General features: G+C 45.8%; 1 protein-coding gene across 3 annotated transcripts; it reads left to right on the top strand.

Moving 5' to 3' along the window:
• The first annotated feature begins 6 nt into the window (after positions 1–6).
• On the top strand, positions 7–12,843 carry LOC143901810 (hexuronate transporter). Of its 3 annotated transcripts, XM_077414392.1 has the most exons (11): positions 7–298; positions 380–479; positions 8,113–8,235; positions 8,445–8,568; positions 9,118–9,270; positions 9,350–9,460; positions 9,578–9,740; positions 10,116–10,317; positions 10,785–11,063; positions 11,194–11,391; positions 11,655–12,843. In XM_077414392.1, the coding sequence occupies exons 1-11, from the start codon at positions 242–244 to the stop codon at positions 11,840–11,842; spliced, it is 1,698 nt and encodes a 565-aa protein (XP_077270518.1). In that variant the 5' UTR covers positions 7–241; the 3' UTR covers positions 11,843–12,843. The 3 variants fall into 3 exon arrangements, with proteins under 3 accessions (XP_077270518.1, XP_077270519.1, XP_077270520.1); XM_077414393.1 differs by lacking the exons at positions 7–298; positions 380–479 and adding an exon at positions 1,015–1,220; XM_077414394.1 differs by lacking the exons at positions 7–298; positions 380–479 and adding an exon at positions 3,754–3,777.
• The last annotated feature ends 4,647 nt before the right edge of the window (positions 12,844–17,490 follow it).

The raw sequence follows: 17,490 nt of genomic DNA, 5'->3' as shown, positions 1-17,490 counted from the left end.
TGACTTTTTCCTGATAAAACAAAGTCGCTTAGATCAAACTCGTGGACAAAGAGACGCCGAGCTCTCGAAAGAGAGCGACGCGATGAATAAGCACGGTATCCCACTTGCAATTAGCCTCCCCCGAAGATCACGTTCTCCGATTAGCGATCGCGACTCGCGACAATAGGACGTGAGCGTCCTGCTCCCGCCTCTCAAGGCGAAACGACGAATCGCCTTTGTCATTACGCAGCGTTTAACAGCCATGACACACGAGACAGGCACGGGGAAGTGTGTCAATGTTACGACGATCGCACGCCAGGTATCTACGTATTTAGGTACGCGTATGCCGGCTCTTCGTGCCGCGGGGTTAATCACCTCGTGCCGCTTATCGTGTTCTCAGCGATCGACGGAGACCGGCTTTTCCCAGGCTGTAAGAGCGATCAGCGGTCATCAGGAGTCGCCGGACCGTTTCGCAAGTAGCAGAGATAAAAATTCCAACGGTAAGATTGAGTGAAATGCCATCGAGGTCCATATAAATTATCTTTTAAATACGCTAAGAGATTATTACATTCTCGCGTAAGCGTCTCCAAGTACGGGCACGTTAATTATCCGGATGAAACACCCATGATACGCACATCTTCTGCCGCCAACGCGCGTGACTTCGCGCTCCGAAGGACTCCGCCGTTACCTATACGTTTCCGCAGCGAGGCGTCTCTCCGCTCTCCCGCGTCGCCGTCGTTTTCTAGCAGCGATGATGTAACGCGAGTAGTAAGGTGCAAGCGGTCAAGTCGCGGCGCGACCTTGAAAATCGAAGATCGAGAGTATCCCCGCCCCGTTGGTGGTGATGCACGATGGTGGTGATGCATGATGGCGGTGGTGGTGGTGGTGGTCTCCCACCGTGGCCGAGTGTAATTGCACGCGTGTGTATACACCATATCGCGAGTCCTGTCCCCTACTTCCTTCGCTTAGACGCACGGAAGGAAGGCCCGATCCTTGGACACTTTCTTATAAATGTACGTTGGTCACCGGCTCGCGCCTCATTTGTGACGCTCCACCCTCCTGCACGCGGAGGGATCGATCCGCGGGACCGTTCCGTTCTCACTCGTTACTTGGTTCCTCCGGTTCTCCCTTCGTCGTCGCGCGTCACGCGGCCGATAATCAGTGCCGAGAAGCGGATTCTTCCGATCCTTTCTAAAGTTCGAGGATCTCGGCCGCGGTCTTACTCGTTAAAGGATATACTCGTGAGTACTCTCTAGCTCAAGCCCTGTCACAATTTCTGACGAAATTACAAAGTTGAAAACGGCGATGTTGTTCGCCCTTTTCAAAGACGGGCGATCAAAAGTACACGTAAGCTCCTCCGCTTGCCGTTTATGTTGAGAGGCGAGTGAGGAAGTAAATCGATAAAAGATATAAACCGCCAAAGGAAGTTTAATATAAGGATATTGCGAGATTTCATATCTCTCTCTTTTTTATTCCGGAGATTTGGATCGAGCGCTCGTTCTAACAGCATGTTGCGATATCTTGCGATATACGGAGAGTACCTTTATAAACTACTACCTTCCTTCCTTTCGATTGCTTCGATCATTCCATTCTAACGGAACGTCAAGCATGAAGATCTGATAGGTCACATATATTTTCACGCCAAGAGAAAACAAAACCGATTCTAAATTAGCTGGAGGGACAGCAATAACTTGAAATTATCGTTCTCCGTAATATTCGCCGAGCCAGATTTTGACAATTGAATTGGAGCTGAACGTGATAAAGTGCGGTGAAAGTAAATTGAGTAAACGTGCGAAGGAAAGACAATACGCAATACGAAGGATCGTATTCGCGCGGCTGTCACGTTTGTTCCGCGCTGTTTATGCGACGCTAGGAATGTCAATAGGCAGGAAATCCTCGCATGCATCCGTACGTGAATAATTACATTCGCGCATTTACTCGATTTTTCTATAACGAAAAGATTAACTACGATGAATTAACACAAATCTATTATTTCTTTCAATGATTATCTATTATCCATTCAATGATTGTGATAACAAAAACCCTTGGCGATTCGTAGGTTCGAATAACGAGCAAATTTACTCTCGCTCCGTGTAATTGGAATCCGACTCGTCCTCAACTCTCGCTCTCGATCGCAATCTCGGTGGCCCCGGTGATTGATTAATTAATTAATGTGCGAGCGCGATTATCGCCGCCGCCGCTATTCCACTGTTGTTCCGCGCTATTTGCGAGGCTCGTAACGACCGCGTTATGCCTTAGAGGCCCGTTAGATCCGCGTCCAATCCGGATGCCGACGCACGTTCTACACCCATAATGTCCGTTCAGCCTTCAACTTAGCGCAGGTCTCTAATTAAAACCCTCCCGCGCGGCCGCTTTGTAAATAGCTTTGCGAATTGTGTACGATTTGCGACAGATTATACGCGTCCGTATCAAATATTTCACGTGGCGTCGATCGATTGTCCTAACATTTATTTTGCGATTTCAGTCTTATTGCACTGGTTTCAATCTCGCAATTTTGTGAATGGTGTAGTATACACGTCTAGATCTCTAGGAATAACAAATGCGCGTTTATAGGCAAAGAAAAAAAATTAAGAAACATGCTCGTAAACGTAAACGTTCGCAACGAACGTCAATAATCGCGTAAATTGTTCGTAACTGATCGAATCGTCGCGGCTGATAAATGTACGTCGCATAAATCCATTCGGTATCACGTTGGATTCGTATACGTATACGACTATATGAATCAGCAGCCGATATGCAATAAGCAGTGACCGTTGTGAATTTGATAGACAACGTTTTACGTAATATATGTTTATTAGAAGTGAGAATCAAACGCCTTTAAATAGCTTATTAATTGATATTCATCCATAACAACTATTCCGCTTGTCTACTTTAGTTACCGGTTTTTTCTGCTACCGTAATGCCGCCTCTGATTGCGATTGGGTGTTTATACGGAACCGTGTGTATGTCCGCGACTATTTGCAGAAGGCGGACGCATAGTTTACTGTTTACTTTATGTAATTAAATTCTATTTTATTTAGAGTGAAGAAACTAGAACTCAGATCGCGATATCGGGTACAACGTGTCGTGAGACGCTCGGGAATTTAATCGCCAAAAAAAAAAAACGTCGGAGATTGATATTTTTCATTTACTCTCGGTATAAAACTTTCACCGAAGAAAGGTCGCCGCCGGAGACTCGTAAGAGCCGCTTTTGCACGCTTCGCGGAACGCATCTCTCGTATAAACGACGCCGGTTGCCGTCGCCCCGCGCGGAATCTCTCGAGTGACGCTGGAAAAAATCATTAAATCCAATCGGCCGGAAAACATGGGAAGCTGCTCCCTTTTTCCTTCCTCCCTTCTCCACCCCGGGGAAAGCGAGACGGCGAATGGCTTTTAATCGATCGACGGCGCGCGCGAACTCTCCTCTCGAGGCGATGTATAAATAATGTATCGAAAGGGAGAGCCGCGGGAGTTGAATCGTCGCCGTAAAAATATATACCCACGAAAATCGTCGTGCAAATGCAGGCCGCTAGACGCATTACAACGGCTCGGGCGCCCGGCGGATTGTCTCATTGGATCGTCTCGGCGAACGGAAAGATGCAAATCTTCAGACACGCGTGTGCGGTTCGAATATAAATTATTCATTCGCAATTCTAATCTCGTATTCCACGCAATTCGCTGTTTATTGTCCGCAGTTCTTCTCGCGTTGTATTCGAGCGTTATTCGAGCAGCTGCAATGGGATGCATACACCGTCTCGCTAATTGTTGGCAACGCGCGAACGCACAGTGCATAATACGGTGAGGTTCTGCGTTGTGTATCGCGAACAAATTTTTGAGCTATGCCAGCAAACAAAAAGTATATCCACAACTACGTGCAGATACATAGATATTTTCTAGCAGAATTTTTCGAAGCGGCGATTCTCAGTCTATCAACTGTGAAATTATAGAGGCAATGATTGGATTTTATCTGGAATCTACGAGTTTCTGAGAACGTGTAATTACGCGGTCATTTATTATCAATAAATAGTTTTTTGACGCACCCGTTCGTCTCGCTCGTCATGACGTTGCGGAACGATTTTTACCTGTCATTAAGTACCGCCTTTTAATTGGCATTGATGTAACGCGAGTTAATGGCACTTCTGAGTAATAAGATATTATAGATACGAATTATATTTTATGACATAAACATAGCCCCCCTGAGATATTGCAATCATACAAGACAACGTCATACATTCCTTCAGTTTTCTACACTTTGCAATTGTATAATCTGTATAATCTGCGAAGCCACCTTCTAAAAGCGACGTTCGTTTTTTTTCAAGTCTCAGTTTCCATGACAATGACAAATATTGAAAAATGATTAAGCTCCTAAACCAGATTCTAAAACTCGTTCTAAAATTAGGCGTCAGACTTTTGATCACTTTATTATTGTTTTATAACATTTCGATATCCTTTGGCAAGAAATCCAATCAATGAGATTCTTCGAAAAGAAATTCTGATAAGATATCTTCAATTCTCCGAGATGTGGAAGTTTGAAATCCGTTCAGTCAAAGATTTTAATTGTAAAAAAGGATCCCCAAAGTAATATGTGATTGGCAGATGATGTCACGTCTTAGCAAGAATTTTCGCGAGTTTTTTCTCCTTGAAGATATATCTCCCCGCGCGAATTTATTATCCGATGGATTCGCCGCGATTAATCGTGGATATACGTGTAATGTGCAATAATGCGATAATGCGCTCGACAATAACAGCATTAATTTCGCGCAATGAAGATTAATTGTATATTATACTCACCGCGCTGCATGTTGAGTTGTAAAAAAAAAAAGGAAAACGCTTTGCAAGATTATTAAGCGTCGAACGAATGATACAAGATATAATTAGACAAAAATGAAAAAAAAAAATCATGAAAAATTGTACAGTATCGTCCGCATCAATTGACAGATAATATTCTGCGATTATTGATTTATAGATCATTAATTAAGAGTTGGTCGATTTTCAGGTTGTCACGGAGACACAATTGTGAACGACTTTTTCGTTCGAATTATCTGAAATGAGATTATGTTGCGTTAAACTTGCTTGAAGAAAACTTGGTTGAATAAAGTAATTATATATAGTTCAACCAAGAAAAAAATGTTAAAATAAAAAGTTGAACTTCTTATAAGAAGTACATAAGTAAAATCACACTATAATCTTTTTGTAAGAGTTTCAACTTTTTATTTCGATCTTTTTTTCTTGGTTGAACTATATAATGACTTCGTTCAACCAAGTTTTCTTCATTTAACTTTAACTCAATATAATCTTATTTTAAGATTTCTGCACGTTAAAATTAAAGATATTTTCAGAATCAACGCAAAATTTCTATTTTCTCGGCGATATTTTTATCACCTCAGCTTTACCTCGCATCGCGGAAAGATACCGTGTAAAGATACCGCGCGTAATTTCACGTAGTACACCCGCTCATTACGACGCTATCACCCGTCGCGCGCGACCGCGGCCAAGGATTTTTACGTTATAAATCATAGCGCAATAATTTCAATAACTTCTGTCTCGCGCGCCTGCGACGATTCTCGCGTTACCGCGATGATCGGCATGTAAACCGCATTTACGCCCTTCAATCACAATAGTCCGACGACAAATCACCAAGACGGATATCACCTATTCCCATTGACTAACAATAAGGCAAATAACTATGCCTCGCTTGCTTATCGTCGGCTGTATCAGCGCGCCGTTCGCGCGTGTAATTACAGCGGATTGAATTACAGATTCGCAATCCATACGTCGCGAGCGGGCCTCGTCGCTGACAGAGGCAGTTCCTTCAGCTCCGATCGAAACCGTCGCAAAAAAAAAACCTAATTTGTCGGTGTAATTTAAAGCAAACATTTCGAGATTATCGCGAGACTCGACGTCTCACTATGCCAAGTTTACACCTTGTTACACCTTGGCATTCGCTACCGATCATCAGTTAACTATGCGGAAATCGACGGACGAATTCCTCAAGCGTGTCTAATCGCGTGTTTTTTTTTTTTATGATATTGAAATGACCGTGCCATTCGAGACATTCGGCGAACGGTCACGGCTCCTTCGTCGATCTCTCTCGTTTCTTCGAAAATACCTTTGTCATCTCTCCACGTTCGCCGCTTTGTCTAGCGAAGCGTAACGGTTTTTGTTCGAGATCGATTTGCCTCTATGACGTTCTCGTCTAGCTCCGTCAGCTTCATCTTCGCCTTACGTAATTTATTAAATCAACTTACGTGCGCGACGTAAATTAAAACGGAGTAAAGTAATTAGGAAAATACAATTACGCGAAAGTCAAGGGTCAACGATTAACGAACTGGCTGACCTCATGTTTTTCTTTCCTTTTGCTTCGCGGCCGTTAAAGCGTGTTTTATCGTGACCGCAGCATGGGCAGCGTGCAGCATTGTGTATTGTGACAAGCGTTCTGATATTAACGATATACACGAATGATAATTTTCGTTCCATCTCAACGATTTTGGTTCAAGGTAATCCGGCACGAGGCTCGGTGTCTTAAGAATATACGAGCTTTTCAGTCCACACGCGCTGCTCGCTATATCGTAATTACGCGATTCTCTTTCCATTCGCTTCTCTTCCGAAGACGACACTCGTGCGCGCGCGCGATAAAGAATGACGTGTCAACATAAAATTACGATAACGATGACGATCATGTAATTTCAACCGTTATGCGAGATTTCACGTGTCGGTCGTGACACGTGCGCGACCTACGCTCGCCATCTGCCTCGCCCATCGCCTCAATGATCGTCGTTCTTAATGATCGTTGATTCTTTAACCCCAATCTTTCGCAAAGTATCACGATGACGTAAAAAACTATATAAATCTGCGACGTAGCGCAAAGTCTTTAACATAATTCAATATTTGTTACACATCCCTCTTATTTGGCTACAATGTTTGTACAACTATGTTGCCTCAATTTTTATACGTATAGCGCATTATTATAAATTAAGTCGTCAATTGATAAACCGTATCTGCAAATACACATAGGATATATTTTGTATAATTAAAATAATGATTCAACAACCTTTTTCCACACGTTAACCATCATCGTATTCTCAAAACTAAATATAACCATCCGAACACGTCATCTCATTTGTATTATACTATATCATTTGTATATTATGTATCTCAATAGTCTCAACATACTCTACAACGATCCATGTAAAGCGACAAACGCTAATCATGGAATAAAGTATTTGAAAAAAAATTTAACCGCGTCCGCGCATTTCGCGGCGTTGCTGGCAAAAATCTTCCTGTAGCACGGCGATTATTTCTTACAAAGACCACCTGCATCCCAATTAGACCGTTCTCCGTTTGCGTCCCGGACCCGTTCGGAGCTGGTGAACGTGTCACGCGGAACTCGTTCGCGTCTGCACTCGCTTACTTTTAGAGTCGATGCAACGTGCCGCTCTCGCGGCAATATAGCATTATATACGTAAATCGCACCGGTGGAAAGACCTTGAACGATTGCCGGTACTGGACCGGCGTAGCCGGCTACCTCGGCCAGGATATTGAAATTAGAATGCTTAACAGCTGTGCCGATACTGCCGATCGATCGTGAATAATAAAAGCAGTTTCATAACGGCAGTCTTACCGCGCTGCGTTTCCGATCGCGAGTCGCGTCGTACCGTACCCGTTTCGGCGATGAACGCACGTGACAGGCGATCGGCATCTTTCATATTCATGAACGACGCGACTAGCGACTCGGCAAACGATAAGAACGGCAATTTTTCCTCCTGAAAAGATTGGACGTAATAGCGTTCTAAGAAAACTTACATTACAAACCTAACTTAACGTAATAAATGAAGAATTTCTTGCTATGGGAATCCTTAAAAATAGAATTCCCAAGCGAAGCGCGCTTGAAGATGCCACTACGCTCTTGACATCTCGCGATTCAATCCATTGTAATTTATTACGTGCACGCGTGGCAACGTTTATCCGCATTCTATCCGAATAATGCAAGATCGCGGATAAAAGCGTCGATTGCGCGATGGCTGATATCTTCGCCGACGAATGCGATAACCGTAATTCTCGTCGCATGCTAATTATATATAATCCTGCAATGTAAACGAGAAGGAATTCTTCTTCGAGATATGCATTTTTCAGGTCGAGCACGTGAAGCAATGTTTCGCTCGGTCACGCAAAAATTGTCATTTCTCTACAAGCCTTACGCATTGGCTATAGTATCGCTCGGCTATGTTCTGGCAGAATTGGGTCACTTTCTGATAGGTAAGTCTTAACCGCATCCTTTGTATATTTCTTCATGAATCTAATTTATGCGCGCATTAGTCGACAGGTTTGACTGATTGCGCACATTAATTATGCGATGATATTTCGTTATCAGAATTTGATTCTTTCACCCGCGACATGACGCAAATTTAACGGTTTCTCAACATATCTGACTTTTTTACCGAACGACATCTGATTTCCGCGGCAAGGTGTGACGAGCAAAGCGATCGCCGAGGTCCTGCACTACGGCGACATAGCCTGCCAATTTAATTCGACGACGCTGACGGTGGCCGAGCTTCCGGTGAAATGCGAAGTCGCGAAGAATTCCACGCAGTGAGTCTCGCTAGTCGTTAATGCCACCTACTCCAGAAAGTCCCAGCTGAGAAAACGTCCCGCCCCGGGACAACCGCGCGTAACTGTAAGCGCAATTATATAGTTTAGATTGCCGCGTTTCCTCCCGCGCGACAACTCGATTTCCTTGAAGGTGATTGATTCACCGCGCGCGACTTAATACCGCTAAGTCACGCGTCGAGAATGAAACGAGATACTGTTACGAGATCCTCGCGAGAGGACACGCGACGCCGCGCCGCGCCGCGACTGCGATTGAACGAAAGCCGTAGTTTATATGTCGTTAACGTTCCGGAAAAACTACTAATTGCAGGTGCCGCGAATAATTTTTTTCGCGCAATTCACGATACGAGAAGAATCCTCGTGTAAACGAATTGTATGCGATTTGCACGGTGATCGCACGGGCAAATCGATCATCGATCACACGGATCGAGGTCTTATGCTGCACAGCGACGCAGCAATTATCGCGTTCGTCATCGCGCCGCGCTTACCGCTCATCGATCCGCTCGTACAACGCGCTCTTTGTTGCCGCAGCTGTGGATCCCTGGAACTGAATGGATCTTATTACTGCGAGTGGAATTACAATGGCCTCGGTATGGACTATCAAATCTTGGCGGGGCCCAGCTTCATCGCGGTCTACACGATCGTGGGTATCATCTTGGGCGTCGCGGCTGATAGATACAACAGGTAGGCCGGTCGAATCAATTTAATTACGCATGTCGAGCTTTTGCTACCTTTGACGTTTCTTCTTTTTCTCTCGTTCTAGAGTGAGGATGTTGACGGTCTGCACTCTGGTATTTGGCGTCGCGATCATCCTGAGCGGGGCTGTGATGGAATACTGGCAGCTCGTTATTTTGCGAATGGTCCACGCGGCGGGGTAAGTCCTGGTAATAACCCCAACAGCGCTTCCGCTTCCACTTCCGGCCGTTCGCGCTCGCAAAACGAATCGATCGCGCCGCGTTACGTTACATTAAAATCCAAACGAATATTACAGGGAGGCGGGATGTAATCCGCTGGCGACTGGTCTTCTGTCAGACTGGTTCCCGGAAAAGCAGCGGGGCCTCGTCATGTCCATTTTTAATTGGGGCATTTACGGCGGTTACGGCATCGCTTTTCCGATCGGTCGCTATGTGCCTGAACTGAATGCCTGGGATCTGGTGAGTTAATATCCGATTTACATTGTCTCCTCTTTGCATTATATTTTCTCTCTCCTTTTTTTTTGTGTGGCTTTTCAAAACCAACGTGTTCCGGCGAATAATTGCTCGATATACATCCCGAGATCATTTCCGCGCGGAAGGAAAGCACGATGAAGGTCACGCGGTGAATTGCACCGATAGTGCTAACGAAATATTTCCGACGATGACGTGAGAGAGTACGCGTAAAAAATTCGATTTTTTTAGGATTGAACACTAACGCAAATAATACTATAACAAGGATAAATTAAACGTTAACTGAGATACAGAGACAATAAGAATTAATGTTAATTAAATTAACGATTAATGAATTAATCAGATTGAGCTGTTAATTGGCAGGGCTGGAGGGTCTGTTATTACGGAGCCGGAGTGATCAGCTTAATCATCGCCGTCCTCACCGGTCTGACGCTGACCGAGCCGGAAAGAAAAGTGGTCGGCGAGGAATCGATCAACAACGACGGGGAACAAGTATCGGTTTGGAAAGTGCTACTACAACCGCGCATTGTTCTCTTATGCCTCGCCGCCAGCATCAGACATTGCGGTAAAGGGCAATCCCTTGAAGCGAAAGGATTGAGATACATATCGAGGGTACATTAGCGATCCAATCGAGTTTGCACTAATCCGACGAATCCGCCTCGCCGTGATACTCACTCTCTTCGTCTCTTCTCTCTGAATACTTGGGCTAATAAAACTAAAAAATCTATGTTCGATTTTTTTGTCGATCTAAAGAAGGAAACGAGTTAAATCTAACAGCAGTAATTAAGCCACTCTTCGACGTTTCGAAATTAAATTTATTCTAATTATCTGAAATTATTTTATTCGATCGTGACTAAATTTGCAAATCGTTACAGGAAGACAATTTTTGGTTCTTTCGAAAAATTCCTGTTGGCAAGTTTATTTCCCTGTTCGATCGAGCGATTCACTTCCAATCTATATCACAATCTTTTTCCAATCACATGCATGTGACGCTTTACGCAAACAGGATTAAATCGTCACTTTCTTTTTCAGGCGGCCTGTGCTTCGCTTACAATTGCGACCTGTACTACAGAGACTACTTTCCCGACTACGATCTCGGCTGGTGGCTTTTCGCTGTTACGATCGTTATCGGTAGTATCGGCGTCGTGGTCGGTGGATTAGTTAGCGACAAGTTCGTGGCGAAAATGGGGATTCGTTCGCGTGTAGCGTGTTTGGCGATCAGCCAGTTAATCGCGACGCCGTTCGCATTCGGTTCGGTATACTTCAATCCTCTTTGGGCTATGATCACGCTGGCGATCTCCTATTTCTTCGGTAAGAAGCGACGTTGTGTGCGCGAAATTAAATGCTCTAAATCAGTTCAAACATTCGATATAAGATACCGATATATATTTCATACAGATCGCCTTTGAATTTAACAGTCTTGTCGTTTATATGTTTGCAGCCGAAATGTGGTTCGGAATAGTGTTCGCCGTCGTGGTGGAGATCGTTCCTCTGAAGCTGCGATCGACCACCGTCGGCGTTTTCCTGTTCGTCATGAATAACATCGGTGGAAATTTACCGATTCTCGTCGAGCCTACCAGAATGTCCATCGGTTTCCGGGAATCGTTGTATATTTATTACGCTGGCGCTTACGGCATCAGTAAGTAATAAAATAGAAAATTAATTCTTATTGCTACCGTAAAATCGTTCGCGTTCACAATCGCTTGTGTCGTCGGGCTTTTTATACAAGTTCCGACAATTTTTATAAAATCAAACCTTGATATCATTACCATATAAACATTGACGAATATCTACGTAAACAGCTACGAAAAACGACCAGCAAAACTGCTCTCGCAAGTCTTTGATCGCGGAAGAGAGCGCGCAGTCGGACGATAGTATATCACGATAATTTGTACTACGTAGGTTCCATTATGTTCTTCTCGACCATGTTCCTAATGGACAGTCACGTGGAGGTGGAGAGAAAAGTGGACAAGGAAGCACCGCCGGCATACGACAATAGCACATTCACTAACGACGATGGCCAATTGCCAACGTTGGAGTTGCCGACGTTTCCGGAGCGGCCGCCGATCTACGAACGTTCTCGGTTATGAGCCGGGAGAGGCTCTTGCTCTAAAGAGAGTAATGTAAATAGTGTCTCGAGCTCACGAGCTATATTGGCAGGCACGAATCGCGTACCTAAGGATTGGCAGCGTTAACCCATTAACGTCATTCGAAGATTTGTTACAACAAGATTGCTCCACGCCGCCGACGATTGATAAATTGAATCCGATACAATTGATATGTTTTCATTTACGGTGGAAGAATACCAGACGTATTTGTGTGAGATATTATTTTACGTCTTTCGTGTCGATCGGACGTTAATGGGTTAAAGTTCCTCATGCCGAGCCCGAGACTTGCGAAATTGTGCGAGGGCGCGATTTACCAAGCGACAACTGCGATATAATTAAGACCTCTCTGTTTTGTTTGAGCGCGGCGCGTTGAAAAACATTCACGTGCGCACGGCAGATTACGTAAGGCTCTTGATAAAGAAGTTTACGAAAAGCTTGATAAACTCCGAGAATCCTCAAGATGCGTTCTGCGTTCTTAAAATGGAAATCCGTAACGGAGAGTGTGCGGCAGGTGTAATTTTTGTAGAAAAATAAAGATCTTACATCTACTGAAAGAGATTAAGACAGCAATTATAGCGATCTGCTTTTAGGAACGTCTATTAGGATTGATCCAGGTGTGTGATTTACGCACGCACACGCGCGTGCATTCATGTACTCAGTGCGTATTGTATCTCGCAAAAAGTGTTTTATTGAGAAAAAGTCACATAAATTAATATTAAGCTAATATTAAGTGGCTAATATTGGTTTTGGTGTTATCACATGTCATAGACAGCCTGTTCGAGTTCACCATGGCGGATAATACAAAACGGTAATGACGGTGTCGTACATTTTGCTGTACGTATGAACCACGCTGATGAAAACGCTGCGCACAGGATGCGAATAATTCTACGTAGTACGTACGGGATACGGATTAGCGCTTGAGGATTCGCCGTTCATCTTTCTATGTACAAATTATTTAATATAAATAAACGAATCTCTCTACACTTGTAATGTACAAAAGGAATCGCGGGGGGTGTCCTCTCGACGGGGCACGGCGTCGCCTCGGCGAGAGGTCTTGTCATGAGAAATGCTGTGTACATATCTACATACAGAACCGTACGGACGACACATGTTCGACGTTCTGCGTAATAAATAGCGTAATGTAAATAGCTTAAGAGTGCACACGCCGCTGCAACGCAGATAGGAAACGAAGGGAGAGAAGAGAGGGGAGAAAGTACGTGGGGATGCAGCGCGTAAATAAGCGTAAAGACCAAAGCCTCCTTTCGGGTTCGGCGAACTCTAATACTTTTCAAGCCGGTTAACACCTGACGACTTAGCGCGATAATGCTCTTAATACTAAAACGGATACTTCCGTTTAATGAATATCAAATAGCGGTTTTACGCGCCAGTTCGCCAATACGCGCGAGACGCAACGACTTTGTGCGTTTATTTTGATTACGGCCATGGTGCCGGCGCGATATTATATTCGGTTTTGCGACGACGCGCGACGTCGAGTTTCCAAACCCGTGTCGTTTTCGAAATCAACGATTGCGTCGGTGCACTTAATTCCGCCAAATTAGGCCTCGTTACGCACAAGCGAAAGAATGTGTTGTCGGAAGAAAGACGTGTTTGACGTGGCAATTGGATTCGCACGTAGGAGAGTCGAGGACGTAAGGAGACGAGCCGCCGACTGCTCGGAACACAAACGTTCGCGTCGCTCGGTCTCATTCACACCGCACATTGTCCGAAAATAAAAGGTATCTCTGGAACACTTAAAGACCGCGTGACGAGTTGGAAAAGTATGCCGACCCACGTACCAAAACATACGCAAACCATCCTTTCATCCGGCCACATTACTTATTATCCCGATCGCTCCAAGTCCCTCGACGAGCTTAAACCACGTATACGTAAACGCGGGCATAATTTACGCTGTCCCCCTCTGCATCGCGCGTATTCTTTCTCCCGTGTGATCGCAACGATCGCAACGAACATCGAAGGAATCAGTTCTCTCGCGATTTCGACGCGCAGAGGTCTGCGCAATTTCGCGACATTCATCGCGATTCAACACTCCTCCGTGGACGTGCTGGAGATCTGTGTGCTAGCGCCGCTGGAAAAACTGCTCCTGCAGGTCTCCACGGCGAGAGCGGTGTCAGGGACTTGGACGAACTGCACCTTCTCCTTGGGCCACCTGCTCCTGCCGTAGACGCAGTTGAAGATGTTGTAACGGTGATCCATCTCCAGGTGGCTCAGAGTACTGCTGTGCCGGCGCTTTAGCACCTTCTTCGCCATCAGGCTGCGATTGTTCTTGTAGGAGAGCTCGCGATGAAAGCAGAAGAACTTGCGCAGCTCCCGTTTCACCCGGCGAGACCGATAGCCGAAGAGCAGCGGACTCGCGTAGGCGGCCAAGATCAGAAAGCTGAGCGCGACCACGTCGTATTCATGCGGGAACATGTAATCCGAGTACTGTGGCAAGTTTTTGATCACGCTCAACAGCACGTACGGTGACCAGCAGATTAGGCCCATTACGATTACCAGCGCGCTGATTCTGGCCGCTCGGGTCTCTTCGCGATACCTGAACAGGGAGCCGTTGCTAATCCGGTGCTTGAGAGTGTTGATGTAGCTGCTGGTGCTGCGTACACTGGCCACCCGGTGCAACGTGCCCGGCTTGCCCGAAGCCGGCGTGATCGTCACGATGGGTGTCAGAAGGCAAGACGAGGGCTCCAAACTATTGTTCCCGATGTTTTCCGCGTTTCTGCCAATCGCGTACGATTCCACATTGGCGTCAAAGATGCCCGGTCTCGACAAACGGCGACTGGGTCGTCTGGATCTCTTGTTCTCCAAATTACCGCTGGGATTCGGGACCTCGTTTTGCATTTGTTCCCGTTCCGTCATCTTGACAAAGATCTCCTCGTCGTCGACGCGACGATGCGTCGTCTCGAAAGAGTCCCGTTCGAGATCTTCCACGTCATCACGCGGTTCCTCTGTCCTCTCAGCGCACTTAGCGACCGAAGACAGGAGGTAATCGGAGGGCCTTCGATCCGTGATCTTGCGAGTCGTTTTAGGAACTTTTAAAGAATCGAAGTAATTGTAGCGTCGCTCGTCGTCTTCGGACTCGGAATCACTCGAGTCCGCCCCGGCGATCCATCGAGAGAATTCCCGGACCTCATCCGTTAGATCGCACGAAGATTTCCGTCTCCGATCCGCTTCCGAATCGCGAAACTTGTTCACGACGAGGTTCTCGTAGGACAAAACACCGCGTTTTTTCTTGAGGTAGTTTGTCTGCAGATCCGCTGCCTCCGTTAAATTATTATCGTCTTGAGCGCGCGGCGGCGGCGACACTTCCACCGGTTGCAGTCCTACCGTGAAGACGACCCCCGACGATGTCTTTTCGTCGCTCGGTCCCGTCTGTGCGGCGTCCGAGGATGCTGAAAAAGATCTCCGACGTGATATCTGATTGGCCGAGTGCGCGGTCTCGCTGGTCTCGTCGATGGACGAGAGACTCGAGATCTTGGGTATTCTGCGAAATTCTTCGGAGAACGTGTCAGCGGATTGATGCTGCGTCTTCGCATAACCATATGGATCTTCGCTGAAGCTGCCCGACGAAAGAATTGGTCGCGAGCCAGTCCTGCGGGTTCTCTCGGAGTTTCGATGCGCGGCTGAATAGATGCTGAGATAGATCCAGCAAACACCGGCGAACGGAAGCAGATACGCGAATACACTGTGCACGACCGTGTAAATGAGTCCGTAAGTAACAGAGTCACTGGTCACGGTGCGGAAAATCACGGTGGAGTTCTCGAGGAGGTCGATGCTGCTATCGATCTTGATTGAATCGATCATCTCCTCCTCCTCCTCCTTCTCCTCCTCGCTTGTCCCGTTGCCGAAGAACGCGAACGCGGATTCGATCGACGTCTCTGCCGTCGCGGTAACGTTTGGCGCGAACACGCGTTCGCGGTAGGACGAGTTGCCCGATAACACCAGTGTCGTGCTGCATGAAAGCCACAGACTGCGCGGACTCGGATTCAACGCGGCGATCACGCCGAAGACCGCGGAGACCAGCCAGATGGAGACGATCAGCACAGCCGACTTGAGCTTGTCGACTCGAGCCCGGTAACGTAGTGGATCCACCACGGCGAAATACTGATCGACGGCGATCAGCAGGACCGACAGCACCGACGACGTGGTGACGAGGGCGGTCGCACCTTCCGATATCGCGCAGATATTGCTGGTGGCCGATGCGGCTGATGAGGACGTCGGCGTCGACGTCGACGTCGGATCGAACGGCGACGCGATGTTGTCCGGCGTCGACGTGGAAGTCGTTAGAGGGCCGTCCATCATCAGCAATGGGTTCAGCACCGCGCACGTCAGCAGATTCGAGACCGTTAGATTCATCACGAATCTGGAATTGAACAGAACGGACCGTTTTCAACATCGAACATTGATAATGTCCGACACCTGTGCGATTGTCTTAGATTAGCGAATGATTGATTGTGAATAACAATAGCCCATTGAAATGTAAGATAGGTATAATCTTTTACGAGTATAACAAATCAGTAAGATGAAAACACATTTACAGAAAATGAGATGCGGGATGGAATGTAGGATGAGGAGAGAAGAAGGGAAAAGTATATTTTATTATTCCATTTTATACGCGCCAATTTTGAATCGGTATGACTTATTGATAACCGAAACAAATAAAAACGTATATTCGTTAGTGAAAAGCGACATTAAAAAAATACAAAATCACAGAAGACATTGAAAAAACAGGAAGCAGAATTTCATCGCTATATATTCTTTTGCTGCGCTTTCAATTACAAGTCACGTGTTATCATCATGTGTGATTTGTATCGAATCGTTTATTTTTACTCCTCGTGGATGGATTATATTCGCCGTTTCTGCAAATATGACAAATTCGTCTCGGGAACGGAGGCATTTAAAAGATTCATGGTGTTTCGTTTCACTTGTTTGCGCTGTCAATAGATCGACGAGCGAATTCCGTCAACACTGAAGCTCGCTTTGATCTAAGTATAGCTCAGAAATATCGTTCGCGTTTTGCAAAACACGTTGGAAGGCGCGATAATAAATGAATTTCCCTTTTTTCAGCGGTAGAACGAAACGTTATACACATTTTCGAATTGCACTGTTAACAGCGACGAAATGTTCTCAAAATACGACAGGTTTATTATTACATTTCGTTGCAGCGGTTGCCAGAGTTTGGTACTCGGCGAGTAATTGATTTCCTGGCTCAGCAGGTGGAGGTCTACGTCTACGTAATAACAATGATAGATCCAATGGCGCGCGGAGCTATTAATACGGCTTACTAATATCAACTGCAAACGTTTGCTTTCGCGGAAATTGGTTGAGTCTCGGATCAATCGGGTTTCAATAAACGTGAGCTGACATTACATTCGTTTCTCGACGCAGGGACATTATTTACGATCGCACAATGTTCGAGCTACATTGATTTGCACGAAATTTTATTTGTACAATGAACAAAGGTACTCCGCACTACGACGACAGTCATCTTACGTCTTCATGTACGCGGTTATTTTTACGTTGTCTAACTTCCGCCTTTCAGCATTATATTATGTCGCGTCGTCGACGACGACACACACATACGGAAACGAAATCACAAACTGGAATATTTAGACTGG

This window comes from Temnothorax americanus, unplaced genomic scaffold (assembly GCF_048541705.1).
Source record: "Temnothorax americanus isolate GAGA-0224 unplaced genomic scaffold, ASM4854170v1 Scaffold36, whole genome shotgun sequence".
Lineage (NCBI taxonomy): Eukaryota > Metazoa > Arthropoda > Insecta > Hymenoptera > Formicidae > Temnothorax > Temnothorax americanus.
The sequence above is the reverse complement of the archived record's forward strand: the minus strand, read 5'-3'. Positions and strand labels throughout refer to the sequence as shown.